The sequence below is a fragment of the Corapipo altera genome, unplaced genomic scaffold (genome assembly GCF_003945725.1).
Source record: "Corapipo altera isolate COAL_440 unplaced genomic scaffold, ASM394572v1 0, whole genome shotgun sequence".
Lineage (NCBI taxonomy): Eukaryota > Metazoa > Chordata > Aves > Passeriformes > Pipridae > Corapipo > Corapipo altera.
Window position 1 is genome coordinate 32,947,934 of NW_020884872.1, and position 27,628 is coordinate 32,975,561.

General features: G+C 36.1%; 1 protein-coding gene across 4 annotated transcripts in view; it reads right to left on the minus strand.

The window, feature by feature from the left end:
- HERC2 (HECT and RLD domain containing E3 ubiquitin protein ligase 2) overlaps positions 1–27,628 on the minus strand; it is a 104,946-nt gene that overhangs the window by 31,328 nt on the left and 45,990 nt on the right. For all 4 annotated transcript variants that reach the window (XM_027642648.1, XM_027642665.1, XM_027642656.1 and 1 more), the window contains 37 exons: positions 27,340–27,535; positions 26,602–26,738; positions 25,931–26,104; positions 25,718–25,854; positions 25,485–25,636; positions 24,867–25,058; positions 23,846–24,033; positions 22,832–23,024; positions 22,046–22,228; positions 21,304–21,488; positions 19,532–19,679; positions 19,244–19,440; positions 18,781–19,011; positions 17,979–18,114; positions 17,269–17,412; positions 15,706–15,848; positions 15,237–15,504; positions 14,936–15,078; positions 13,579–13,677; positions 13,314–13,482; positions 13,075–13,200; positions 12,406–12,514; positions 12,132–12,271; positions 11,506–11,696; positions 9,887–9,992; positions 9,637–9,728; positions 8,904–9,079; positions 8,348–8,459; positions 7,381–7,462; positions 7,139–7,282; positions 6,481–6,571; positions 4,943–5,120; positions 4,430–4,511; positions 4,176–4,347; positions 2,106–2,250; positions 1,203–1,428; positions 252–423 (listed from right to left, as the gene is read on the minus strand). In XM_027642648.1, the coding sequence (XP_027498449.1) occupies positions 252–423; positions 1,203–1,428; positions 2,106–2,250; positions 4,176–4,347; positions 4,430–4,511; positions 4,943–5,120; positions 6,481–6,571; positions 7,139–7,282; positions 7,381–7,462; positions 8,348–8,459; positions 8,904–9,079; positions 9,637–9,728; positions 9,887–9,992; positions 11,506–11,696; positions 12,132–12,271; positions 12,406–12,514; positions 13,075–13,200; positions 13,314–13,482; positions 13,579–13,677; positions 14,936–15,078; positions 15,237–15,504; positions 15,706–15,848; positions 17,269–17,412; positions 17,979–18,114; positions 18,781–19,011; positions 19,244–19,440; positions 19,532–19,679; positions 21,304–21,488; positions 22,046–22,228; positions 22,832–23,024; positions 23,846–24,033; positions 24,867–25,058; positions 25,485–25,636; positions 25,718–25,854; positions 25,931–26,104; positions 26,602–26,738; positions 27,340–27,535 (5,759 nt within the window). The remainder of the gene's footprint in view (positions 1–251; positions 424–1,202; positions 1,429–2,105; positions 2,251–4,175; positions 4,348–4,429; positions 4,512–4,942; positions 5,121–6,480; positions 6,572–7,138; positions 7,283–7,380; positions 7,463–8,347; positions 8,460–8,903; positions 9,080–9,636; positions 9,729–9,886; positions 9,993–11,505; positions 11,697–12,131; positions 12,272–12,405; positions 12,515–13,074; positions 13,201–13,313; positions 13,483–13,578; positions 13,678–14,935; positions 15,079–15,236; positions 15,505–15,705; positions 15,849–17,268; positions 17,413–17,978; positions 18,115–18,780; positions 19,012–19,243; positions 19,441–19,531; positions 19,680–21,303; positions 21,489–22,045; positions 22,229–22,831; positions 23,025–23,845; positions 24,034–24,866; positions 25,059–25,484; positions 25,637–25,717; positions 25,855–25,930; positions 26,105–26,601; positions 26,739–27,339; positions 27,536–27,628) is intronic.

Here is a 27,628-nt window from a genome sequence, read left to right on the forward strand (position 1 = left end):
AAACTGCTAAACTGCTTCTACATTGTTCACTTGAGCATTCTTAAATAAACGTTTTTTTTCCCCAGACAATTTAAACTTCTATAAACATAAGAGCATAGAGGTAGCATCAACATAAAAAAAAAATTAAAGGAAGCTTAAGACCATCCTGAGGAGTCCAAACTTGTTAAGCAATTTCTACCTGACTCAAGAGACCCTATTACATGGTAAGCTGTGTCATCTTTTGCTCTGCAACAGACAAAAATGTTTCCTACCTGGCATACATGATTTGTAAAGCCATCAGTATATGAGATAATGCCTGTTGTTTGGCAACATTCCCATCAAGTGACAGGAGGATCTTAGCAAGAGAAGGGCGATTCGGCTTGGAACTGTTTGCCCCACTGATTTTGTTACTGGCAGCAGAAGAATCTGCATCTGAAGGAACACCTGGAGGGTGGGCGGAAGAGAAGGTGAGCATTTCTTAATGGTGTAATACATCATTAGAACTGATTTATCTAATTTCTTGTCAAATCAGAAAGATGATTAACTCTACAGTAGATTGTTTAACTGCAGTGCCTACAGCTACAATATTAAAGTCAATATTGAGGCTTTGCAGTAAGAGCTTCTGTAAAATACAAGTGTTTGAACTTGTTACTTACTTACACAGATTAAGTAATACAAACAAAATATTTTGGTAATCGGCACCTAAAACAAGGTTTATTTACACAAACATTCCCAAATAACAAGAATATATATTAGATATACATTGCCTTGGTCATCAAAAAGCTTAATTAGCAAAATGTTTGGTGCTTTCATATGCAACACAAAACACTGGTGTTTTGACTCCTTAATTCTTAAGTCTCTTACCTTAGAAACAAAAGGTAACAGGTGAAAAGATTAATATTACAGTAGCATTCATCTATCATTACCACCATAAAGACAAAGTCTTTGGGGTGTTTGAGAAACCATACTGCATTTTAATCTTCTGAACAAAAATTAAAGTTCAAACCAATATGACTTCTGAACAAGTCCTTTACAAGTTCAACTCTCAGGAAGAGGTTTTGTTGGCTTTTTCTTTTTTAAAGGTGTATTTTGTTGTTTTGTGATTTTATTTTTTTAAGACCTTTTTTTTTTTTTGCATTCTTCTATCACCTATTTAACCACACACAAAACAAACACTCCAATGGCATTAAAAGAAAAAACAACGTAAGGCAACAAATACCAACCAAGATAAGAAGCACCTAAAGGGTCCCTTGCTGTCTGGAAAAGTACTGGTTCATGAACAGATGGTGTAGCTACATCCACCGTTGTCCATGCTACACTGTGGGAAGACCCACAAGCAACCCGAGTGATTTTCTGGCCTTCCAAGCCCTGGACAAGAGTGGGTTTTCTGTTGACTGTAGTAGTTCCATTGCCTTGTTGCCCATGGTCATTGTCACCCCAAGCGTAAACCTGCCAGTAAACATTTCCACAGATGATTTCACTGCATATCTCATTTACGTGTTTTCTTAAAAATTCCTACAAAGGAATGTTAGTAGCTTGTCCTGTTACTCTAGGACACTACTAGAACCTACTGCCACGACTTTTTCCCACCCTATTCATTAATACAGGCATTATCATACATTGAAGAAAAAAATCAAAGCACTTTATCAGATGATTCATAAATTATTGCCAATTCATAAATGATCAGTTGATTCATAAATTACTGAATGTTCACAGTGAACAGTAAGTTAGAAGAATTAACTGCTTAGTAATTACATTGGAGATCTGAACCAATACTATGATAATGCTGAATCACAGCAGAGAAATCTCTCCAGAATCCTATGACTGCATCTGCATTTCCAGAGTAAGAAGTAGGAAACTGATAATGAGATAATACAAAGAAAGCATTACAAAAGCTACTACGACAAAAAAATATTTAAACTCCAGTACTAATATGAAAGCTAATATACATTAAATTACAATCATGCTTTTATTTATGCACGACTTTAAAAAGCAAATTAATATAATCAGAAATATTTATTTCATTTAATCAGTACCAATACCATTACACTTTTCTTCATCACCAGTTTACTTTATTCCTTTCTGGATGAAGGAATGAGGGGAATGGAGGGTGAGGCACAACGTACCTGTCCAGTGTCAGTAACCGCTAGACAATGGAGTGCGCCTACGGCCACGTGCACAATCTTTTTACCCCTCAGTCCTTCCACAACCTGTGGCTTTCGTACATGTACATCTGTGCCATGGCCTAGCCTGAAGTAGTCACCCTTACCCCTGCAACAGACAATAAATGTAACATTCAGAACAACTACACTGTTTACACATTACTCTGTCAGTGCAGCTTCCCGAATGAAAATACTTCAGTTATCACTGCATTAAACACGAACTGCAAGGAGCAAATTCTTCAAAACTGAATTACAAAGGCCTAAGAATGAAGACAACTGCAGTTCTATGACTCCATAACTTCTCACCTCAATATAGAACAGGTATAAGTATGACTTTTTTGTATGTAAAGTAATTGGGATTACCTTTAATTTCCTCTTGCAGAAACACTGCAATTATAAACACTTGCAAGTTCATGTGTTTTGATAAGACCTGGATAGATTTATACTACAGATCCTTTAAGAAGTCACATAAGAAAATACATAGGAATTAACAGGTTTTCAGAATTGAGTTTTTTCGCACTATTGGAAGCGTCAATATAGGTTCTCAAGTCTCCATAATTTAAATTCTACTAAAATTGTTATACACAAAGTGCACTAAAAAAATATCCTACACAAAACTAATGTAAATACTTTAAAATGCCTCTACCAAGAATGTCAGTAAAGAAAAAACCCTAAGATTTCTTCCACTGCATTTTTAGTAACTGTTCAGTCAGTTCTGTTGCTCACCACCACCACCACCAATTTTTCTCAAGAAAGATTATATTATTCTGGAGACAAATATGATATACAGTACTGTTATCTACCTGAAGTTATAACCCAGAAGTTGTGATTTTTTTCCTCAAACCATTACAAATTCAAGAAGAATAAAAGTTTAGAAGCAACTCAGCCATCCTAAAGCACAGACATGCCCAGCTGAAACAGACACAAAAAAAATCTCCTTGTAGACATGTAATGTCATGAAATAGCTGTAGATTTTTGACTAGACGTAAGTGTTAAGACAAACTGGGGCAAAGAAGGAATGAACAAGAATTTTGCAGAGAGTTCTTAAAGACTGCCAAATTCCCTTTCCTCTTACACCTTTTGTCACTACAAAAAAAAAAAAAATTAAGAGGAGGAAGGGTAAGAAAGAAATAGTTTCCAATGGCCACTCTGAGAAACAACATTTCTGCTAAAAACTTTTCTCCCCTTTAACAACAGCAGTAACTTATACAAATAAAAGTTTTGTGGGTTTCTGTTCATATCATTTAGCAATGACTGACAAATTACACAACAAAAATGACTTGTTTAAGTCTATTTAGCTTTGATAAACATAAAATGGGCCACAGTCTTAATAACAAAGATGGGATAAGACCTTGATCTGGTCAGAAGTCTGAAGTTGATCTGCCATGCTGTAAGCTCTGAAATTTTACAGAAAGGTTTATAATTTCAAAAAGCCAGAACTGTGTTCAAAACAAAGCGGAAGCAAGCACACAAACAGAAGAAAAATAAAAATGTTTCTGACTAACTCTATGATCATCTCCTACCAATTCTTGCTTCAAGGTACCATTACTGACAACTCAGTGGCCTTCTGTGCAGCAACAAGCTCCACAGAGACCCTGTGTTTCCATGGAAGCTCTTCCCATCTGCCCTGAACTTCAGCTTACTTCGTTACTCTACTGCATGCTTACTCTCAGTCTCTGCTTTAGCTGGAGACTACATACTCCATGCTATAGTTCTCAGGTTCTCTTTTTCCTCATTCCACTCCAAAGTCTTGAATTAACATGTTCCACTGCAACAAAGAGAGGGAATGATCTCTTCCTTCCTCCAGTAATTCGGTAAGACTCAGGCACTCTAACAGAATACAACACACAACTAAACACACTACAGGACAGTGTTAGAGCAATTGAACAGATACAGTTTGTCTCGAAGAGCTGCCAATTTAAAAATCAGAGTGCACAGATAAGGCACAAAGGGAGTTAAGACAGTTGAACAGCAGTAAATGCCACGCATACTTAGCAACTGCTTTGTTAGCACTTCCTGGCAAATGTAACATACCATGTCCATACCACTCCTGACTTGGTCAGTGCCAAGGAGAACTGTGCACCGCACTCAATCTGACAAACGCCTTGGCCGTTCAGTCTTTCAATGTTCTGAGGAATGTTGCATCCTTCACTTCCTCCTCGGCCCAGTTTTCCAAAATCACCATCACCCCAGGAAAACACCAAACCTATCAAACACCAAATTTCAGGTCAAACAATGATCACAGTATTCCTATGTGCTAGAAACCTTCTGGAACATGATACTCCTACCTTCATCTGTCAAAGCAAGAGTCTGAGCATCTCTGCTTCCACAAGCAACCTGAATGACTCGGTGGCCAAGCAGCACTTTAACCTACAAAAAACAAGAAGTAAGCAAGAAGTTTAAAAAAACCTGTGTTTTAAAGCCTTACAAACATTTTCAAGGTCTTATGACTAACCTTGTTCATTGTGCCCAGCCTGATCAAAGAACTATCAAGCCACTCTCCCTCAGAATCCTACAGTGCTACAGTAACAGCTTCCAGCTACACATCAAAGTAGATGCAGGACATGAATGTTCAAAACAGCACTAGTCATTTTAGATCATTTCTCAAGAAAAAGACTGGATCTTTTTGGCCTTTCTGAAATAGTTTTACTGTTATTAGAGGTAGGCGTACCAAAATCTAATTCAGATCACTCCAAAACAATGTCTTCATACTGCTTTCATGCTTTTTGTTGCTTTAGCTTTATGTTATCATTTATTAAACACATTTGCATTTCATCAGACACAAGAAACATTTATTTTACCATCTTAGGCTTCAGCTGTGTGGTATTATCTCCATGTCCTAGTCTTCCATATTCTCCAAGACCCCACGTATACAGTTCACCACTAGAGGTAATAGCAGCACTATGGGAACTGCCACAGGCAATGTCACGGATGCGTTTGGTTTTCAGTGCTTCTATCAACCTGGGTTTATCACAGTTCCTAGAGAAAATGAACAACAAATTCATTGAATTAATTATGAAACAGTCACACAATGCAATCCGACCTTCACAATCCAAAAAATTCTGTGCAATAATCAATAGTAATCTCAAGATAAAATAAGATGCAACACTGTGATTCCAAGATGTACTCTTTAGTGGCACCATAAATCTAAAGTTAACACTATTTTAACATGCTTAATTCAAGAAGTTTTTTATGTATATGCTGCAAAATTTAGGTGACAAAGTCAAAATATCAAAGTGATGAATCAGTTAAACAGCATATAATATGAAGTGAAAACCAATATCCTGTTATTGCCCAAGGTGAGTGATTTGTTAGTAGTAGACAGAGACAGATAGAAAAAGAATTTACTGTTAGGCTTCTTTGTAAGTACTTGAAATTTTTACTATTCGTATGTTTACAATATTCCCTTAATTCGGGGAAAAGATTCATCTCAAGATTTTCTAATATTGACTGTATATCAGAGCAACTTTTAAGGTTCTACATAATTATGCATGGTCTCTGGAAAATTTCCTCCCATGAAATGCTCCAGAGTTCCAAATCTCACTTCTAATAAAATTACAGAAAACATGGAACAGTTGAACAATAAACAAAAATACTGCTCTCATCTGACCTTCCCTTTTCATTAGTCTGACACACACCCTTATGAATATGTATTTTTTAAATATATTAACCATCTGAGTGGGGTATGTAATTTTTTTTATGTATTATGAGCAGGTCCTCAAAATATATCAGAATGACAAACAAAGATTCCCCCACAGCCTTTCTTTATCAGTTTTTTTTCTTTCAAAATATTGTTCTGTGAGTGCATACAGAGTAAAATCCTGAGAAAATTCAAATTTTCCTCAAAGCTGTCCTGTGCAGGATTAAACTCCGTATTACTGAAAAGTGTAAGAAATTTATTTCTGGCTAACAAGTCTGTGAACCAAAGTCTAAAAAAAAGTGCTATAAAATACTCTGACAGGCTCACATTATGAACTGTTACAGCTCAGGAATGTAAAACTGCAATGGTTTTACTCCTCAAGGCACCTCTGAAAACCTTACCTTACAAAAATAACCAAAAACTGTGTGTCCAAAAGCATGCAATTTCATCAGTGATATTCCAAAATACTACTCAAGACTTTATCCAGTAAGTATGTTTCTAAGTATCACATTAATTGAATACCTCCCTTTTAAATGACTGAAGAGTGGTACATGGTACTGAAAAAAAAGAAAGTCTTCTTTTTTTTTTACTCCTATTGTATTAAAAATCCTGTTACTGTCTATAGTGGTGGTCAGCTGTGCTGTAACATGAAACACAAATCTTTTCTTACTGAAATACACACAAAGTTGATATCCTTACATTCTACTGAAGTGACCAAGTTTTCCATCATCTCCTTCACCCCACGAAAATACCTTGCCGTCAACAGTTAATGCCATAGCATGTCGGCCACCTGAAAGTGTAAACAAAAAAATTAAATTCAAGCTTTCAAGCAGGCAGCAGGTCTAGTTACAATCTGACATTGACGTACAATGCAACTGTATGAGTCTTTCAACTCCATACACAGCTTCTTTTCTTCAAAGTTTTTATGTGATTTAATTTAAAATATATAACTTTTGTAACAGTAGGTTTCCTGGCACATTACAAAAAAAAAAAAATAATCACTCGATTTTCTGTTTTCAGTGTTGCAAGAAAAAAGGGAAAAAACAAACCTGTCATTTAGCAATATCAGAAAAGGAAAACACTTTCTCTGAATTAGACAGAAAAAAATTATCAAAGTTAAGTTCCAGCAGATAAGAAAAAATGTATGGTCTAAATTCATAGATTTTAATAACAGAACCATTAGATTTAATCTGACATTGTTTGCAACAGCCAGAATTTAATAACCTGTATTTATTTAAAAAACGAAAAATCTGATACGTGATGCTGGGCCATCACAGCACCCAAGAAAATTGCAAAGCAACTATTTTCAGGCTTATTATGTTATGTCTGCATATATAAGCATAGCAATAGTCAGTACCTGAGTGAACAGCCACCTTCTTTACCACATAGTTACTGAGAGCTGTAATTTGGCGGGGAATAGGCACAGTTCCGCTAGATATTCCTAAACCCAGTCTTCCATTTGTGGCTTCTCCACAGGCATATACTTTACCCTCCACAGTCACTAAAATGAAGAAGAAAGTTTGAAACACCATTAGCGTTTCACAACTGGAAATCTGCTTCTGGCCTTAGATAATTATACTTATTTCAAACTTACATTACCTGCAAAAAGGCTTTTGGATCCTCCAGCTACTTGTACAACATTCAAAGCAGACAAGGTTTCAGAAAACGAAGGGACCTTTATCTACAGCAGACAGAAAATAAAAAATTCCACTGTAATGTTTTACGCTTTAAAAAGAAGAGCTTCTACATGATAAACCAGTTAATCTAACAAGTACTTTCAGATGCCTTACACATAACCGTTAATATACACCAGGCATAAGACAAAACCCAAGAAAATGCATTTAATACTAGAACTATGACAAATACAAAATCTGAGAAAAAATGAACTGTGACATAAACAAGGACTTTCTTTTAGTAAAGTTTTCTTGAGAAAACCAAAGAACAAAGGAAAGGCTAATATTTTGTTTCTTGAAAGGCACTCTATGGATACAATAGTATATATTCACAACATAAATTATGAAGAATTGAATTACAACATAAATTGAAGAAATGCTCTCAACATAACTTTCATATTAATCATATCTTAAATTGTTTAAGCATTTACCTTGTATCTCCTATCTTGGATTGTACTAAAAATTATGTCTAAATGGCTGCACACAGGGCTGAAATTCCTCCTGAATTACACCGAATAGCAATCAAGTTAAACCAATCATTAGATCAGAATTCAGCTTTTTTTCCTGGTGACTGTACCATTTCCAGGAACAAGTAATACATAGAAAAGTCCACCAATATCTTCATTTTATGCATGCAAACTCAAAAGGAACTGAATACATACAGAGTGCTACACATTTTTAGAAAAATTAGTTCACTATCATCTAAAATGAATGATTAAGTGGTTGCTAAAAATCAAACCAGATTTCAGAGTAACAAATCTACTCTTCATAGCTTTTGGCAATAAACCGTAAAAATCTGACTAAATTTGAATTAATTTTATTTGTGTGAGACTTGTACATTTTTATTTTTCTCTGTTTCTTTTTTTACTGACGTATGAAACCAACAAACATACCTTGGAGCCTTTTAGCCCTCCCAATTGGTCTTTGTCATTCAGTCCCCAAACAAAAACTTTGGTTCTTATTGTAGCTGCTGATTCAAGCCCAGCTGCCTTCTTTCTGACAAGACTGAACATATTCAGAAAAGAAAATAAAGTCAGTTTAGCAAACAGCATGTTTAGCATAGGCAACTTTTTACTGTATTTCCTGATTTTTTCAGTTTGGAACAGTTTCAGGACTCAGACTACACTACTACAGTTAAAAAAAGCCCCAGAATATTTTGCTGAGCACACGTGCTACATACCAAATATAAGCACATCAGGTTTTTAGGTCAGTTTACAACTCCAAGTATACTGCAGAAGCATACGAGATGTACAAAATGCTACCACCTAGTCAGCGTGACAATCTTAAAAAACTAACTTATTGACAAAGGATCTACTTACAACTCCAATAAAACTGATTTCTCTTTACTAGCATTCACGTTAATTAAGTTGCTTTTACAATAATCTCCTGATTATATGAATGTGTAGTTCTTTATCATTACCCCCTCCCCCCACCACTGTAGTTACCTACCTCCCAGTGTTAGCTTTATCATCATCCTCTTCCTCATTATCAGAAGCCAGGAAAGGGACTGCAGCCAAATCTTCATCCTCTGCTCGTATACGTCCCAGTATGCTGAGGCCATGTATTTTGCAATCAATCCCAGAGCTTCTGCACTGCTTGATTGCAATCTCAATATACCTGTGGTACTAAGAAGAAAAAAAACTATATTGCCATCTTTTGGGTTCTATGTAACTTCATAAAACATAGGAAAGAATTAGAACTTTTCCTTGACTTTATCACCTTAACAAAATGAATCTGTAACGTTAAAGACTTGGTTTTTGAGGTCTAAACTCATACTTTACGATAAACACATGGCCTCATTCATTTGAGAAAAATTTCACTTACAATCCCGTAAAAGTTTATTATGCATTTCTCCTTGCTGTTAGTCAAAAATATCAGAACTGCTGTCCAAAATTATCCCCAAATTTAAGTTTACTGCAATGTCTTCTTGAGTTCATAGATACACTGATTTTCATGAAAATTCCCTAAAATATCATTACTACTATGTTTACAATAGAGTTACACCATGATTACGCTGAAACTTATCAGAATAATTAACTGTACTAAACTGCCAGAAATACTGCTAATTTAGAGGAAAAATAAATACCATGCATTAATAATCACAATAGTGCTTTTCATCCATCCCTTGCACCACAATATTTTTCTGTTGCACATGAGGAATTCTCACACAAACTTCACTTACTTCAGTACAATCACTGAGTAGAGGCACTGTGGTGTCTGTAGGATTTATATTGATTGTCTTTAGCTCTATAAGGTTATTTAAGGAATTACCCCCTAGAAAACATGGAAAGAAAAACATTTTAGATATGATGTTTGTTTCACAAACAGGCACTAAGCATGTTGAACAGCTGATTATGTTAACTGAAATCAGCTAAATATCTACTATTAAGCACAAAAAAAAAGGGTTTGGACTTCTCAGAGAACAAACGTACCTGAAACTACAACTAAGGAGGGCATGTAGCTGCTGTCTGCAGGGTCCACAATCATCTTTAGTCTGTGAACAAGAACATCTGGAAAAATCTCCAAGCGAATCCAGTGCTAGGGGAAACATACAGAATTTCATTTTTAGATGGTACTGTTAGGACCATATGGTTAACAAGAACATATGTGTAATGCTTTTGAAGAAAACATGAAAAACAGATACAATATATGGCCAAAGGAAAATGACCTTGTGAACTTCTCGCTTGTCCGACCTCTAAATACAAGAAAAACAGTTGCAGCAAAAGATTTATTTCAGCCAAGACCAACACCACCGGGAAGACAGAGAGTACAATACCAACGGAGGTCAAGAAATGGGATAAATATAAATCTTAGGTTTAAGACAGACAACTAGCAGCAAAATCCCAGAGCCTATGCTGCCCACAGAGCATTACTGCAGGCCAATAAAACTGATAAACCATGAAATAAGGAACAAGGTTTTTAATAAATACCTAGACACAGAAGTCAAATTTACACTAAACAACTTTGCCAATGACATTAAACTAGGAGAAGCTGTTGACTTACTCGAAGGCAGAGAGGCCTTACAGAGCGACCTGGGTAGACTAGACAGTTGAACAATCACCAACTGTATGAAATTTAACTAGGGCAAGTGTGGTATTCTCCATCTGGGATGCGGTAATCCTGCTTATACTTACAAAATGGGGGATGAGAGGCTGCAGAGCAGCCTCACAAAAAGAGAGTTGGGCGTCCCAGTGGATGAATAATTGAATATGAGTCCCCAGTGTGTACCCACAGTCCAGAAGGCCAACCTCATGCTGGGTTGCATCGAAACAGGAGTGGCTGGCAGGTCAAGGGAGGTGATTCTCCCTGTCTACTCTGCTCTTGTGAGACCCCACCTGGGGGACTGCATCCAGCTCTGGGATCTCCAGCACTGGATGTGGACTTGTTAGAGCAGGTAGGTCCAGAGGAGGGTCACAAATGCAATCAAAGGGATAAAGCATCTCTCCCACAAAGACAGGTCGAGAGAGCTGGGGTTGTTCGGACTGGTGACGAGAAGGGTCTGGGGAGACCCCACCATGGTCTTCCAGTACCTAACGGGGGCTTATAAAATGGAGGGAGAGGGACTCTTTATACAGGTAGACACTGCCAGGACAAGTAGTAATGGTTTTGAACTGAAAGCAGACAGGTTTAGATTAGATGTTAGGAAGAAATTCATTACTCAGAGGGTGGTGAAGCACTGGAAGAGGTTGCCTAGAGAAGTTGTGGATGCCCCATCCTTGGAAGTGTTCAAGACAAGTTTGGATGGGGCTCTGAGCAACCTGATCTAGTAAATGGCATCCCTGCCCATGATAGTGGGTTTGGAATTAAATGATCTTTAAGGTCCCTTCCAACCCTACCATTCTATAATTATATAACTAGAAAGATGAAGCACAGCTTAAAAAAAAATAGACACATTTATTATGAAGAAATATAGTTTTGTACTTCAGATGTCTGTTTTTACTACTCTTCTACCTTACACAAAGGTAACAAATAAATATATTTCACTAACGTAAATACCTTTCCTCTGAAGAGGGACGTATGCCACAAAAAACCAGTCAGGGCTTAAACTTACCTTTCCTTGTGAACCAGAAGACTGCCAGCATTGCTCACTACCATCAATAAGACGTGAAGCCTGATTCACAGAGGATGAGACATTCAAATTCTTAACTATCCTTGACCAATCATCCAGTAACATTCCCCGTTGACTACTGTGCCGTCTCTTCAGCTGCTTTCCAGAACGTCCACAGAATACAGGAGACTGACCTGCATGGTTAAGTGAAACATTAAGTATGTATCACTCAAAGAAAATGGCTTTTATGAACCCAAAAGTAACGTAAAAGGTAATATAACAAATCAAAGATTTCAGGTATGTAGTCTAAATTTAGAACACAGAAGGATATCCCATCAGTACTCAAAGAACATGGTCTTTTTTTTAAAGGAGTTCACGTCTACAAGTTCTTGACTAGATAAATTCAAAAGACATTTAAAAGTTGTTTTTAAAAAAATAGTTTTAAATTTCAGCTCCTTAACACAATGAAATTGCAGTTCAGACTGACTCCATAGACAACAAAACATTTTTAGCAGATCACAGCACTGCTACAAATGCAAGTGGTGGATTACAACAAAACATTGACCTTTAAACCTTTTTTGTAATGTTAAGAAGTTTAAAAAATATGTCATTTAGATTGTGAAACTTACCTGGTTCATTTATTCTGCCAAAAGTATGTCTGGTATTATGCTTCCTGGTTTTAAAACAGGTTTCACAAAAGTCAAAATCATCACAGTTCCTGCATTTGAATCTTGGACCATTGATAGGAAACATCTGACAGCCATCACACCTGATTTGACAACAGAATAACAAGGAAATATATATGGTACAGGTTAACTGTAACACGAGACAAGAGAACAGAATCAGGACAATAAGGTAAAGGATAACCCATATTCATTAAGAAAAAAGTAAATCATCACTTACGTGACTCCAGGATGAACACTGGGGACCAATTCCATTTCTGACAATAAGCCAGTCCAATGAGACTGTTGAGGAAAGTCCACAATAACATCTTTTCCATTGGCACTAAATGCTGTGACAAAAACATGGAGAAAACACATGTTGCAAATCTCTATAAAATAAAGCCTAAAGTGCTTAGAATAGTATTCTATTTGAATTCCTCTACTCCTATTTTTTCACTTATTTTTTTAGAAACAGTTCCCAAGCGAGAGTGTACTTCTAAGCACAAATACAGTACGATCAAAATCTGCACTGATTACTTCAGTAATATCCCTTAGAGCTTGACACTAGTGCATCCCACTTTCTCCTCACTTCTTTATGAAGACTTCAAGTTAGAATTACTTCTTAAAGGAAAATATTGATTCTTCCAAATTATAAATGAGAACAGACTGCACAGATGCTTGAAGACTTTTACTGCATATGAATGAAGTGGTTCAAAAGTAGATGAACATGCTAAGAAAATGTGCTGCCCCAGAGTACATGTCTAAATTTGTCACACACTTCAAATGCATTCTATATTCTTTATCATCATGCAATATTCCATGAAACAGTATGATTTTTACATGTGTCTAGAAGAAAGTCTGTGTGGTTTTGAGTTCTATTACCTCCCCATACATTTTGAATATACATTACCTTTCACAATCCCCACACTTCGGTGAGTAACTGACCCCCATTTGTACTTGGGTGTGGTAACAGTGCTTTTCACACGCACTTTGTCACCTATCTTGATATGAGAGGCAGAACTCTGTGGTGGGAATCCTAGTAGATGAAAGAATAAATGTACAGTGAGTGGGTTTCCCCACTCTAAAAATAAATTTTCCTCAGTCTATCATTCACTTTTTTAATTAAAAAGCAGTCAGCAGTGAACTTACCTAAAAGCTCAACATGGATATATCTGACCCAGTATGTACCACCCTTTTGTTGCCAATCACACTGTACGTTCAGGTCATGCAATCCATCTCGATCCAGTTTAATAACTTTGCCTACATCTCCTTCACAGACCTCCTCATAGGTTCTGCAGCACCTAACCATCATCCCCACCTAGGGAAAAAATGACAACAGAATGCAATAGCTATGCAAAGACTTTTGTACCAAAAGGAAAGTAGTTTCAATATAGCTTTTGATCACCATACTTACCTGAATATTCTCCCTCACGTACACAGCATAGTCATCATTACTTAAGAAATCAGCTCGTTTCTTATAGGTCTGGCTCTCTGTTACAACAGCACCACTTGACTGAAAAAAATCCAAAATAAATATGTAAGAATTACAAAATTTGTTTTCAATTCAGATAAATAAAACTGTTAGCAAAGACTGAAGATAACCCAACAAAAATAAACACATATAATACCCAAGTTGCATGCCAAAATGGGAAAAAACTTCAACAGGTTCAATTCACTATAGGGGTAACATTTATGATCTACTTTACTTTAATTTAAAGTTACTTTCTAAAATTACTTGTCTAGGAATGCAGATGCAGATTTTAAAAAAAGGTGTGAAACAAGCTGCAAATTGCTTTTATGAAACCTGATTGCCAAGAAAAATCTGAACAAAGTGGATTTGCCAGTACTCTACTCAGCCTTGAAGATATATATCCACTTCTTGGGCTATTTGTTGGGAAAGGGAAAAAACAAAAAAAACCAGTGGTAAACGGTAATCTCTAACCTAAAGCACACCATTTTTTTAATATAATACGAGATCTAAAGTATTCCTTTAGAAAAACAAGCTAAAAAAGATAACACTGTAGTTATCAGAAATTATTTCTTTCAAGATTTGATTAACTTCTTTAAGAGAATCAGAAGTCAATGTCAAGTTAATTTCATTGAAAATATAATGTACTTCTTTCAATTACCAAATCCCACATGTGCAAGAAAACATAACTCCTTCAAGAATAAACAGAAATATGGAACCCATTTCATTTTATTAAAAAATCGATACTGAAACAGTTCCTGAAAGTCAACAGAAGAATAATACAAATTCACATTAAAGCTATCACACTCAGTAGGCATTGTAAAGGTAATTTTATCACCAATAAGTGAAAAACGTTTTTATAAGGAAAAGGCTAAGTTATTTAACAGACTTTTTGGCTATTTATTCACCAATTTCTCCGTCATTCCTTGTAGCTAATATACGTTTGTTTTTCAGACCAAAGGAAAGGAAAGGGGGGAACTCCTTTACAAAACATTACACTATAGCATCAACTACTTTTGAAGAAACTAAGAGCATCTATCAGGGATACTTATAGCTACCACCAGTGAAACATCTACCTGCATTCCATTCTCCCCTGTGCTACTCATATATAAAGTATTTATAGATTATTCTCAGTTGTTTTATGACACACCTTAGAAACACAGGGCAACCACGACCCTTGTTACTGTTCTGAAACCTTGGGACAACAGAATGTCCCTGTACTCTCCCCATTTTCACAAAAAGGAAAGAATTACAAAATTTGCAGCTAGCTAGTATAATGTAGGTTTAATACGTTGATACTTACCACAGGACAAGCAGCTTCAGCTTCTTCCACCTCCTCTGTTATTTCCTCATCTGAATATTCGTCAGAGATAGTATCAGCATCAGAGAGATCCGTAATTTGAACATCGGGGTGATCCAACAACCAGCCAACTAAGGCTTCCACTCCTAATACAGAAAACAAACTCAGTCTCCAAAGGATTCTCTGACATTCTTAAGAAAGCATCCAAAAAAAGAATAACAACTGCTACCTGCTAAGAACCATTTTAATCTGCTTGTAACTTTCCTTCTCCTTCTAATGTCATTAATTTAACTAAATAAAATACCTGGTAATCCAGAAGCACTTCCAGAGGTTCCCGACAGAGATTTTAGTGCAAATTCTATGTTTTTCCTAGGAAATCCCATTTCCATAAGTTGAACTACAATGGGGAGGGGTGGAATTGGAGATTGTTTGCGTTTCTTCACTTTTGTGGGTCGGATATGCTGTACTGTGATGGGTGTTGTAGCTTCACTAGAGCTGCAGTCTTCAAATAATGGAGTTGAAGGATGTGTAGACTCTACAGCCAGATACTGGCATACTGCCAAAGCAGCAGCCTAAATGGGAACAGATAAATCAGTCCAAGTAAAGAAAGCATATTTAGTATGTCTGTGTGTGTGTACACCTAAAATTAAAGGTTATTTGCCAAAAAGGGTTCAGTGTCACTTTTTTAAACCTATAGTCTAAAAAGTTTCAATTAGGATGTGAATTATAAAGGGTTATTTATTAGGTTACTTAGCAGAAAACACAAACTCTACCTCAAGCTCCTGTTTGTCAAATATTGCTTTCACAGGTGATGGCTGTGTAGCAGATGACAGAAGTTGCTGTAAAAGGATCATGGGAGGCTGAGGTCCTTCAGGAGACATATCTCCTATGTCGGGAGAGGCAACTGCTCCATCCTCTTGAAATAAAAAACATTATTTTAACCAAAACCATGCAACATGAGTCAATCAGGAGACTTACTCTGAGGCCTACTCGTTGATCAAGTATACTGTTATTTTTCACATATTCCTTCTTCATAGGAATCATGTGTTTAAGATTAAACCATTTGTGTCACAATCTCCATACCAAAAAAAGCAAGTAAAAAACACGTAGATAAACAGTAAATTTACCAAAATGCACCCAGAACATGTCTAGTAGAAACTACTCAGTGGAGAGTGAATTTGCATAGGTATCTTCTGAGTCCAACCTTTTTGCAATAAGATTATTACCAAGAGATCCTTCTGGGATAAACCATTTTTTGTAGAAAACCAACAGTCTCAATGATCCCAAACCCATGGTACATACTTCCTGGATTGGGTGTTTTCTCCCATGATTACACCTCTTGGGAAGAGTTCCCTATGGGAGTCCATAGTCCTTTCAAAAGAGGATACTTCTTTTGAATCCACTTGCTACAAATCTGCAACTTTTTTATTTAATGTCATATTCTTGTTGGCATAAACATTCATATTTCCTAGATATTTTCTGTGATTATCTCAAGAAAGTGTTCTCACTTTTTATTAACTCCAACAAAAGAAAGCCTTATTTGAAACAATAATAAAACAGTTACTAGTCCTCATGTAGTTATGCTCTTCTGACGAAAAAAAAAGTGTTAGGGTTTTTTCCCCTTAAAAAATGAAGGCAGAAGTAAAATCACGTTGCATTCCTAAAAAAACCTTGATGATTCTGTTGACTTAAAATTGGGCAATTGACAAAAAACCACAGAAATATAGGAATAAAGCAAATCTATCATAATATTTAAAGACACATTTCACAAATGCCCAAAGAACTAACATAAACTCTAAAGTCCTCAAATAGCTATCCTGAAAGCTGACAGAGTTATTGTATTTATTTTTATATGTAAAATGCATCTATAAAAGATCTAATTCAAATTATTAGAACTACAGTTCCTTAAAGTCCTTTTGAGATTATTCTTAAGGCACTATATCCCAATACTTGTTTGACTGGAAACTGCAAAACATTTGAAGTAAAAGCAATAGCCAACTGAGAATTCATACTTTAAGCTTTGAAGTAGAAAAAGAAACCACTGCAAAAAACTTTCAAGTATTTTAGAATGACTTACAAAGCTTATTAACTAGAGAAGACCTACAAATTTAGCTAACGCCAGTATTTCAAGCTTTAAACAAGCTTCAAAACCTAAGTTAAAAAGTCAAAATGCTTTTAACACACAATTTTAATTTAACATTCACAAATTTTAATTTTTTCTCTTTAAAAGGCAAACAAATTTCTACCCTCCAAATGCCATTAGCAAGGGTTATAGTCATACACTCTGTCTACCATCTAACCAAACAGCAGCAAAGTCAGGTTGCATTTCAGAATACCTGCAGGATTTAATGCACACTCCTGAACAGCTGGCTGAGATAAGATCTGCCTTAGTGTATCCTGGTGAGAAAGCAGGGCTCGGCCTGCTTTCAGTATGTACAGCTTTAATTGCTGGCATCGCAGTAGATCCAGATCAACTTGACCTATCAGAAATATTAAGCAGCCATTAGTGCTAGGAATCTCTTGTATTAGATTAGAGAAGTTATCATTCATACAACCTCAGTCCAAACATCAGTTTACATCTTAACTCACTGTGCAAAAGTTTGTGAAATACCGATGATATAAGACAGTTTGAACAGCACATGGATTGAAGGTCTGCACACATAGTACGACCCATGATATCAAAAACAGTGCCTTCCTACTTTTCACACCCTGGACAATCATGCGGTTGATCGACAGCACAGTAAGTGCAGTTAAAAAGTTATATGGATTCAATATTTTAAACAATTCAGTACAAGCAGTTCAGCCCCTAAACTTACTTACATTTTCTCAACAAAGTAAAAAAAGATACTTCACTTACAATGCAGAGCAATTCATCTCCTAGCTAAACTCGTCTCTTAAGTGTGTATTATTCAATGTTGACTAAGAAAAAAAGCAAGACTGGAGGAAACTCTTTTTCTTATGCATGTTTGCTGTTACCAATATTTTTCCCTGAGTATATCCATCTACTTCCAAACAAAACAAATTGTAAAAAGCCCCCAAGTTGTACCTGAAAGACCCTGATTGGGAGATTTCATTCTTTGTTTTTCTATTTTACTTCCAGCCAGATTTACTAGTTGAGCCCAAATGGATAGCATAGGTTCAGTGAAAGGCAAGTTGTTCACATTAAAAGCCACAACTGGAAGCTAAACAGCGAGGGAAGAACCAGACAAAACAAAAAAAAAATGCAGGTAAGCATTTTCCTAAAATGCTACAAAATCATTCAAAAGTTTCAATGGTTATTAACAGAAGAACAAAAGTAGCATTTGTCTTACTGCTCTTGCCAGGAACAACTAGAGAGGATTTCTATTCCCTACACAGCTCCTAAGCCTGTATTTGTACCACACAATTGCAGGTCGACATGATGAAAAGGCAGGACAGTGTCAGAACAAGGAAGAACTGTGGTCTCTGAAGCAGATCAAACACTTGGCCTGTGCTTTCACTAATGGCATATCAATCAAATCAAGATTCAAATGAAAACACCCAAGACTTTCTACGTTGATTAGCAAATCAAGTTAAACGCAAATAAGCTCCTCTCATGTAAGAGCTATAAATCACATTGTAATGACTTGCGATTTTACCTCAAGTCAAAGAATTTTAGCCGTCCCTCCTCCTTTCATCTCCTCAACAAGTGAGGATGAGATTTAAAGGCCCTATAGAGGTTTGCATGAGGACCATCTCAGATGTGCGTTCTAGCATGGTATGTGTTCAGTGTCAATGTATTTATCCAATGAAGAATGTCCTCTTTGCACTATATTAGAGATTTAAACCTTACCCTTCCCAGTATTAAAGCCTCAATAAAACAAACTTACTGGTTTCAGCTGATTCAGAGGGCACACTCTACATGTCCGCATGTCATAGAACTGTACAGTGATTTTCCCTTTTGGAGTGATGCGTGTCACTGTGCCTTCTCCAAATTCATCATGAACTACTTGTCCACCCAGTCTCAAGCGACTGTCTATGCCACCAATCACAGCCAAGACTGCCATTAGAGCTCCCACCTCTGGATTCTCAGTGTCAGGAAAGTAGTCATCCAACACAGCCTAACAAAGAACAATAAAATTTAACTGTAGGGAGAAAATATATACTTCTATCTGCTTTAAAATACAAAGTTAATCACAAATATTTCAACTTAAAAATTATAACACAAATATATATAAAAATAGAAAAATGGTTTCAAAATTAAGCTTAATATTGTTTACAAATATTTAGTGTTTATAATTTCAAAATAAATATTGCTATAAAAATGAGCTTATTTTAAAACGTGGAAACTACCCCTTCTGACTGTTTTCCTGCAAAGATGTGGGTGATGGAGGTTAGCTGAGAGTTGATGTACTTGTTTATGAGTCCATTCCATTGGTTGAGCGAATGGAGCGTCCTCAGCAGTGCCACTATCTCTTCTGCTAAAGTACTACTATGAGTGGCAGTTAGAGATGCTTGGGGCCTGGCCTTTCTCCTTCTCAGAGTAGATTCTGGAAAGACAAAGTAATTGCACAACAGTTACTGTTTAATGCACATATTTTCCATACATAAGAATAAACCACTGAGGGAAAATTCCTCTACCTCTGAGTAGTGGGATATCTGAAGAACAAGTACTAAGTAGGCTCCCTAAAAATCCAAACAGTTTTTCCACAAGAAATTTCATGTCTCTTGACCTTTCATTTTTATCCCAGGATGGAAGTACTGCTTTCAATAAATGTACAGCAAGGATCTAAAAAGAGAACAAAATTAGTGTTATTCTATTCTAAGTCACCGCATATTAAAGAAACTTTCAAATATATTAAGTACAGAAGAATGACATTTTTAAAGTTAGCTTTCCTTTGTAGTTCTTTCTACAAGACTGATTTCTTTCCAGCTGTGGAAATTACAGAGCTACTGATCTTCAGTTTACTAAGGGATATTTTAAAAGAAGTTGTGACAGTTCAGAGTCAGTAACAATTTTATTGGCACATTTTATTAGTGAATCAACCTCTTCGATACTTGGGGCATGAGACAAATACAATGCTGGGAAACAATGTAAATGACTAAAACACATAGGAAAAATCGTAATACAGAATGGGAAGGTTTGTTCAGATTCCAGACTCAGAAATTAGTGCTAAGATGTATTTCAGAATGAAAGTTTCCAAGTGTTCTGCAATGAGGGTATAATAGTTAAAATTCATGAGATATAAAGCTGAATGGTAGAAGGCGACAGTGACACCCAAAAGTAGTCCCTGTGAAACTAGGGCCTCTGACACAGTACAGAGGAACAGGTTGGCATCTCTATACCTAGACAATGCAGGACTAACAAGGAACAGGGGAAGGTGCAGTACTTCAGTATCAAAGAGCAGAAGGGGTTCCATATTCTGAATAGAAGCATTTCAGGTTTTGAGCTTCATCATTTTCTACCCAGAAGACCAATACAAGTGACTAACAGTGAAGAGAACTCACTTCTTCTAAACTTCTGTCAATAACACATCTTTCTAGAACTTCAAGGTCTCATCTTTTTGTTGTTATTAAGTTAGGTGCTGGTACACGAGGAATGGTCACTTCTCTGAAGTATTCCCTGAACAGAACAGATGACTCTACTGCACTAAATCCTGGGTGATGACGGAAGTCCCAGCATATGAAAAATACTGGCAAGAATTTGCTGGAAGATCACACAAAAATGAACAGGCCTTTATGATACAAGGCTTCAGTTAAAAAATGCTGATGCCTTATCAAGGAAAAGATTAAGACTATCTTTAGATCCCCAAGCCTTGAAACTTGGTAGAGTTATTCCATAATAAGGTTGCTTTTCAGTCTCATGAAAAAGGCACTAACAAGATGTTAAGGAATGAAAAAGAAAAAAGAGGGAAAAAAAGAAAAAGAAAAGAAGAAATAAGGGGAAGAGGACAAGGGAAATACAATACCAAACTAAGAAGCAAAGATGTAGCTTCTTAAGAGAGATTATAATTAAAATAATATTAGCCGTTTACTATGGAAGGAGGGACAGTAGCTAATACACAATTGCATAACTTCTATTAAAACTGCACATTTTTCCAACCCATCTTCTCATTATTTTCTTTATTCACCATCTAGGAAACATTACATGGGAGTTTCTGGAACACACTTTCGGAACACTGTTTTGACCTTTTATCTCCTTTCAACAGAACAAGGGAGTCTGTAGTACCCTGAAGGATCAAAACTTACAGGTGTATATTTTAAACAATGAATCCTCAACATAAAAAAAATATTATTTCTTTTAATTAACTAAAAACTGATTTAAGGACATTTCCCACCTTTTTTTTTTTTAAGATAACTAAAGTCTACTAATTTTATTGCCTATCAAAGTAATTTAGAAATACACACATTACCTGTCTCTGTAGTGAAGCAGCAGTGAAAGATTCATGCCCCTCAACAATTTTCATTAGCAAAGTTATCCACTGAGATGTACTAAGAGTGCTGCACATCTGAGGCATGAGTGCTATGCTTCGAATGAATCCCAACGTGCACCAACTCCTATGCTGTTCTTTATAAACTAATTTATTTGGCAAGGAAGCTAAAAACAAAAAGATATATACATGTAACAGTTGAGTCTTCCACCAGCTACATCTATACACTACGTGGGGCTTTTTTGGACAAATCAGAACACTGCGCTACTCCACTGTCTTTACATGAACTATTAACTTCAGTTTTAGAGCCTGTACTTAATTTTATTAAATACGTCTTTAAAACAATTCTCATGAAATATACTCTTTTTTCACTTGAAAGCAGTTAACAGCATTACTTCTGAAATTACAAAGAAGCTACAAAAACAAATATGAAATAGTCATATTGTTGTGTCAAACAGAAAAAGGCTGCTAAGAAATTAACTGTCTAAGCCAGCAATTCATATCTCATGCATTTTTTTCTGCCTTTACTGTTTATGTTCTACAAATGCTCAAGATCACTTACCTTATCTTTAACAATTAAGATTTTTAAAGCTCTGAGAACACATTTTCTAGCCTTTGGCCTTAAAGGATTAAAAACTAGTAACAGAAGACTTACAAACTTACAAGACAACAAAGCACAAAACAGAAGCACACAGCTGAATCAGACTGCTTCTGTATAAAATACCTGATTTATCTATTGTTCCACTCTCCACAAGCATACGGAGTAGACCACACAAAGTCCTAGTTGCATCACTTTGCATGACTTCAGCATGGACACCAGCAGAGAGACACAGTGTCTGCAACAGGTTCACAGTACTTGTCAGCATCATGGCAGTAGGGTGGAGATTCCTTTCAACTTGTTCTCCTTCTGAAGAGAGACACAAAAGGCAAAGGAATACATTAATACTGAGTTATTTTATTTCACAAAGGTTCTGAAACAAACATGATGTGAATCATTTGTTGTAAATATTTTCTCTGAGATTATTTGATAGGAAGAAGACCCCTTATTTCCAACTGCAAGAGCAAAATCTAAGCCAGATATTTTGTACATACATTTTCAAGTTATTCTCTAGCAATACACAGCTTAAAAGAAATTCCAAGGGCAGTGCCAGGAACAGGGAAACAGTGTGTATAGTTAGGTCATATAAAAATCAACTTCAGAATGGCATTAATATGTTAAAATGTATACCTCCTGGTATCTGTAACTGAAACTATTTCAATTTAATAATACTGTTCTCTTTGGTCCATGAACATGCAACAAATCTGATACCATCCTTTCTATCCTCCTTTATCATAGTAAAGTTACATTAGGAAAAATTCTGGTCAGAAGTGTACACCTATTAAATGAATCTTCTTTGATGAAGCATTTGCTCCTGCTGAAAGAAATATTTTCATATTACAAGATAGCAGTTTTGAAATTTAACTAAAACTGTGCCTCCTTTTATTAAAAAATAAACTGGGGTTTTTTTACCAGAATCATCCTCAGTGTCTGAATCTTCTGTTGTGGGCTGCGTTGCAGGTGGTGGTTCAGCTAGTTTGAGATCATATTTTCCCTCCTTTCCCATTCTGTAAGAATTTGTACTTCCAGTGTCCCACTGCACTCTAATCCAGCCATCTTCTCCCAATTCTCCAATCACACGACCCAAACCTGGTGTAGGTCCATCCTGACAGAACAGAAAGGCTCAATTTGCACAATCAACAACACTAATTCGTATCCAAAGTGCATAAAATAATAATGCTGTTTCTTGTTGCTAACCTATGGATTAGGTAGTAAACACTCAAAGTCACCAAACGCCATCTATAATGGGACTGGTTCCATTCCACTGGGACAGGACAATATTTTTAGTATAAAAGGGGGGCTTCAGAAGCAGAAGGGTGAATACAACTCTGCCTCCTCAAGATCTGGTGACAGACTGTGTCTCTCCTCCTGAAAGGAAGCCTTTAGGTGAGCTCTGTGCTTCCAACTGTGTTGGAGCACACCCGGGCATATTCATGTTTTTAATATATATATGTGTGTGTGTGTGTGTATGTATTAGATCTCTCTTACTATACTTTCTGTCTCAACACATATTAATACTCTGCAGTTAGTGCATTTATCACCAGCAATCCTAAATCTGCTTTTCTGGTGCTTTAATTTTTTTTTTTCTGGATCATGCAAGTCCTTACTGAATCAATCAGACCTACAGTATTGCTTTGGTAAACTGCACTATTTGTGCATCTGTGCTTGTGCAAGTTCTTTCAAACTCAACCAGACTTATAATGCTGAATTGGCTATAACCAGAAATTAAGTCCAGGTGAACCCAGCCCCTCTGATCTCTAAGGAATGCAAGGGGTTTTATTTTCTGCTAAATTCCCATACCCTTAATTCAACATTTTTGAAATGTAAAATGACCCTAAAGTTTGAAAGACCAGAAACTTCACAGACAGCCCACTGAACAGAGATTTTAGATTATAACACACCAAACCTGTATGAAAGAAGTTGTACCTGATCACCCCATTTCCAGTCTACCCCTCTCACCACTCGGGTACCAATTTTCATCATGGCTGCCAGCTCTGGTCCAGAAACAGGGAGCTGAACAGGTGTAGTTTCCTTTCTTGACTCTTCAAGGACCGTGGCAGAAGCCCCATGAGAAGAGGCAATCATATCCTCTTCAACATTGTCACAACTGGGTCCTAAAAAGGTAAAAACCATGAAAAAAATTAAAACCTGCTACAAGTTTTTATATATACCTTTGTCACGCATAAACTTTCAGACACATAAACTTTATAATGTAAAAGCAGTAATAAACAGGAAAAGCTGACTGAAGAGCTGATAAGTCAAATGACCTTTCAGAAAACTAGGTTTTGAATGCACAGGAATTTAAATACTTGAGCTTGAACAGAAAAATAAGTGACAAATAAGAGAGACATGAATAACCATGATTCAATTGGCTCAAGGGGTCTACAAACAGTTTTTTTTGTTTTTTAAATCTGCGAGCACTCCAGTTAAGTTAAGTCACAGGAACAAATGTTTGATATTATCTAAGAAAACTAAGAGAAAAAGCACAGCAATGGGAACCACAGCAAAACACCCCACAGAACTTCCTATAATAGAAAAAAGAAAGTTGAAAGCTTAAATATTCAGACTGGGAATGTTTTTTAATGAGTAGAACAAATGAAACAGAGTAGAGAGCAGGCAGTTTTTAATGTTTTCATTTTAAATTTTCATTTTCAGTTTATTCGTAATGTTTCCACCAAAACTACTCTATAACTCAAATTCTAGCAAGGGATGGCCAAAGCAAAGGCTTAATAGAAAAAAAAATTGTGACTGAATAAAGGCTACAGTTGAATTAACTTTCTCAATCACACAGATGTGGCTTTTATATAACGGTAAAGGTAAATAGCATTAAGCACTATCTTTAAGCAGCAAAATCATTCTGTAATTTGAGTACACCAACAGGTAAAAAACAAAGGAGATTTATAAAGCACATGCTTTCCTCCAAGTAAGAAACAAGAAGATCCTGTACCTATCAGCCGCAGTGTTGTTTGCGTCAAAGCCAGCATGCCAGAATTCAGGAGGAGGCTCAAGGTATTTGCACCATGCTGCAGTGTCAACATGTTGAGCATGACCAGCAGAAAACGTGCCTGTGGAATAGTCCCAAGACTTGGTCCTGCTGGATTCTCATTAGTAATTGTTTGCAGAGGAACAGGCTGCAGACCTAATTCAAAAGTAACATAAATAACAAAGTCAGCTCATATTTGGGAGCTACAGTAGAATAGGTTATTGATTCATTTGATTGATGGTCTAAAACATCTTTTATTCCCTGCCTGGCTTTAAGAACTTACAAACCGAAGTTCCAAGAAAGCTTTTATAATTTACTTTTTAATGGTAAGATATTACTAATCACCTGCTGCTAGAAAATCACCAACATACTCTTGAACACTGAATAGTGAGTTAACATGGGGTCAAGGGGGGGGGGGGGTTGGAACAACACACAAACAGAAAGTCAAAGTAATTTTCAGCACAAAATAAAGGAAGTGACTTTAACATTCCAGTTATTGGGAACTTTAAAAAAAAAAACCAAACAGTAATATTAATTTAAAACAGTTTTCTCCCCAGATGAGAACAACAAAATGAGATTCACCTAGTTCTTTAAATTTTGCATTAGCATCTAGCAGGATGTTCCGGACATTCTGAATAGCCCACGCATACAATTTTCCAAAAGTTACTTCTAACAGCATTCTGTTAAATGGTGGGATCAGATCGACATCCTTCAAGCAGTCAGTAAGAGGTTCCCTTCATAGAAAAACAACAACAAAAATAAGCATTTTTTTCTTATTGAAGAACTGTGAAAGCAAAAGCAGCAAGAAGTTTTACCCTATATTGGCTCCTTCTGGAATAAGCCTCTGCCATCCACAGAACATAGCATACTGCACAGAGGGCAGCAAAAAATTTTTAGCTGCCAGTTTCAGAATAGTATCTATTCCCTCCAGACGAACTTCTGCTCTTTCCAACTGTGAAAGAGAAGAAATAAATTATCATACTTAAGTAAACTGTTAATATGTGCAAGCCCATTTTCATCCACTTTACCTGTTTTAATAAACATTTTCTCATTTTTTCTACATCCACCGGCTCTTCTTTAAGTGCAAATTCAACAATGGTGTTAAGGAGGGCAGACTGTGGATACAAGCCTTGGACATTTTGCTTCAGCCACTTGTATTTGTGGACACCTGTAACTGTACTCAAAAGTGGCTGCCACTTATCCTGCAAAACAGGAAGGTAGCATGTTTAAAATTAAATTGTTTGAAAAGTTTTAATTACTGAAAATGTAAGTTATTTCATGTAAAACCATGTCCAAATTTAAAATAATAGAAAGGGGGAAAAAAAAAGGAAACGTCTTCAAAGCTCAGAAAAGAGCTTGGTATTATCTGAAACTCATTATCTAGCTTACAATTGCTACATAAAATTTCAAACGCATTAATATTCAAAAAAAGACAAAGTAACTCATCACATTTTATTTTGAAATGAAGTTTTATCTATGATTACCAATAATCTAAAAATTAGAGAAGATATCTTTACATATGCTAAATACAAGCTTATTTTTAAAAATTATTCCAGGTTTCACTGAAACAACATGCCACACTTAATTATACATTCCAAACACCATCACCAGAACATTAAGTGCCAAGTTATACCAATCATGTTATTTTTTCTTCTTGTTATTTTTATTCACAGGGCTGATTTAAAACCTGATATCCTACCTTGGGTGATTTGATTGGTATGGGCTTTTTATCTATAGGTACAGGACTGTGAGGCACCACACAGGATTCTTCTAAATCACTTTCTTCATTTCCAATCTTGGATTCTTCTACATCAGCAGATTCAGATTTTTTTGGCACTATAAAAAAACCAGTATTATTCTTTCATGTAATTGATAAGATTTTCCACTGTCACATTTTCAGGTTTTCAAGATAACCTAAGCACACCGAATTTTTAAGATCTGTCTGTAATAAAATGGAAATGCACTCTTGGTGAACTCCGTGTCCAACTATTACCAAATTAACTCTGGTATTACCTGCAATATGCTTTTACCTTTAAAGACCAACTTCAAAAGCATTTTGGTGTCTGTTCACCACATTAATTTATTTCCAGTTGAATAGTTCTCTGACTACACTGCTTTAATAAAACATGATTTCTAAAAAGATGTCACTTCCAGTTAAACTTTATGAAAACCAATTCAGAAGGACTGATACTGAAGGATCATTTTTAATATACTGGAACACAAAAAACCATACCTCAAATAAACTTGACACTCCTGTTTGTCAGTTCCTGCTGTAGGAACTGTCATGCAACCACTGGTTTAGAAAACTTCAAGAAAATGCAGCAGAAAGCAAATGGCTTCAGTGCTTTAACTAACTAGAGCCGCAAACAGCAGTAAACCTTGAAATAAGGTAGATTTTCATTTTTTCAAAGAGAATACAACATTAATGCTGCTTTACCTCTTTTTTTCCTTTTCTCTCTAATGATTTTCTGAGCTACCCTTCGCCATCGGGGCAAGGAACTAAGAAGTTTAAATTTAGACATTATAGAGAGATCATTGCAAACTGCAGGACGTAGTTCGTTGAATAAGAATCTCAAACGCTCAATGACAGGAGCACAGACTTCCTTGTAAGAACGACCTTGTTCTTGATGGGTCTAGAAAAGACATTGAAAGATAAGGTTATTGTCTAATACACAATAAAATGAACAATACATAACTTTTTAATAAAACATTTCAAGTGGAAATTA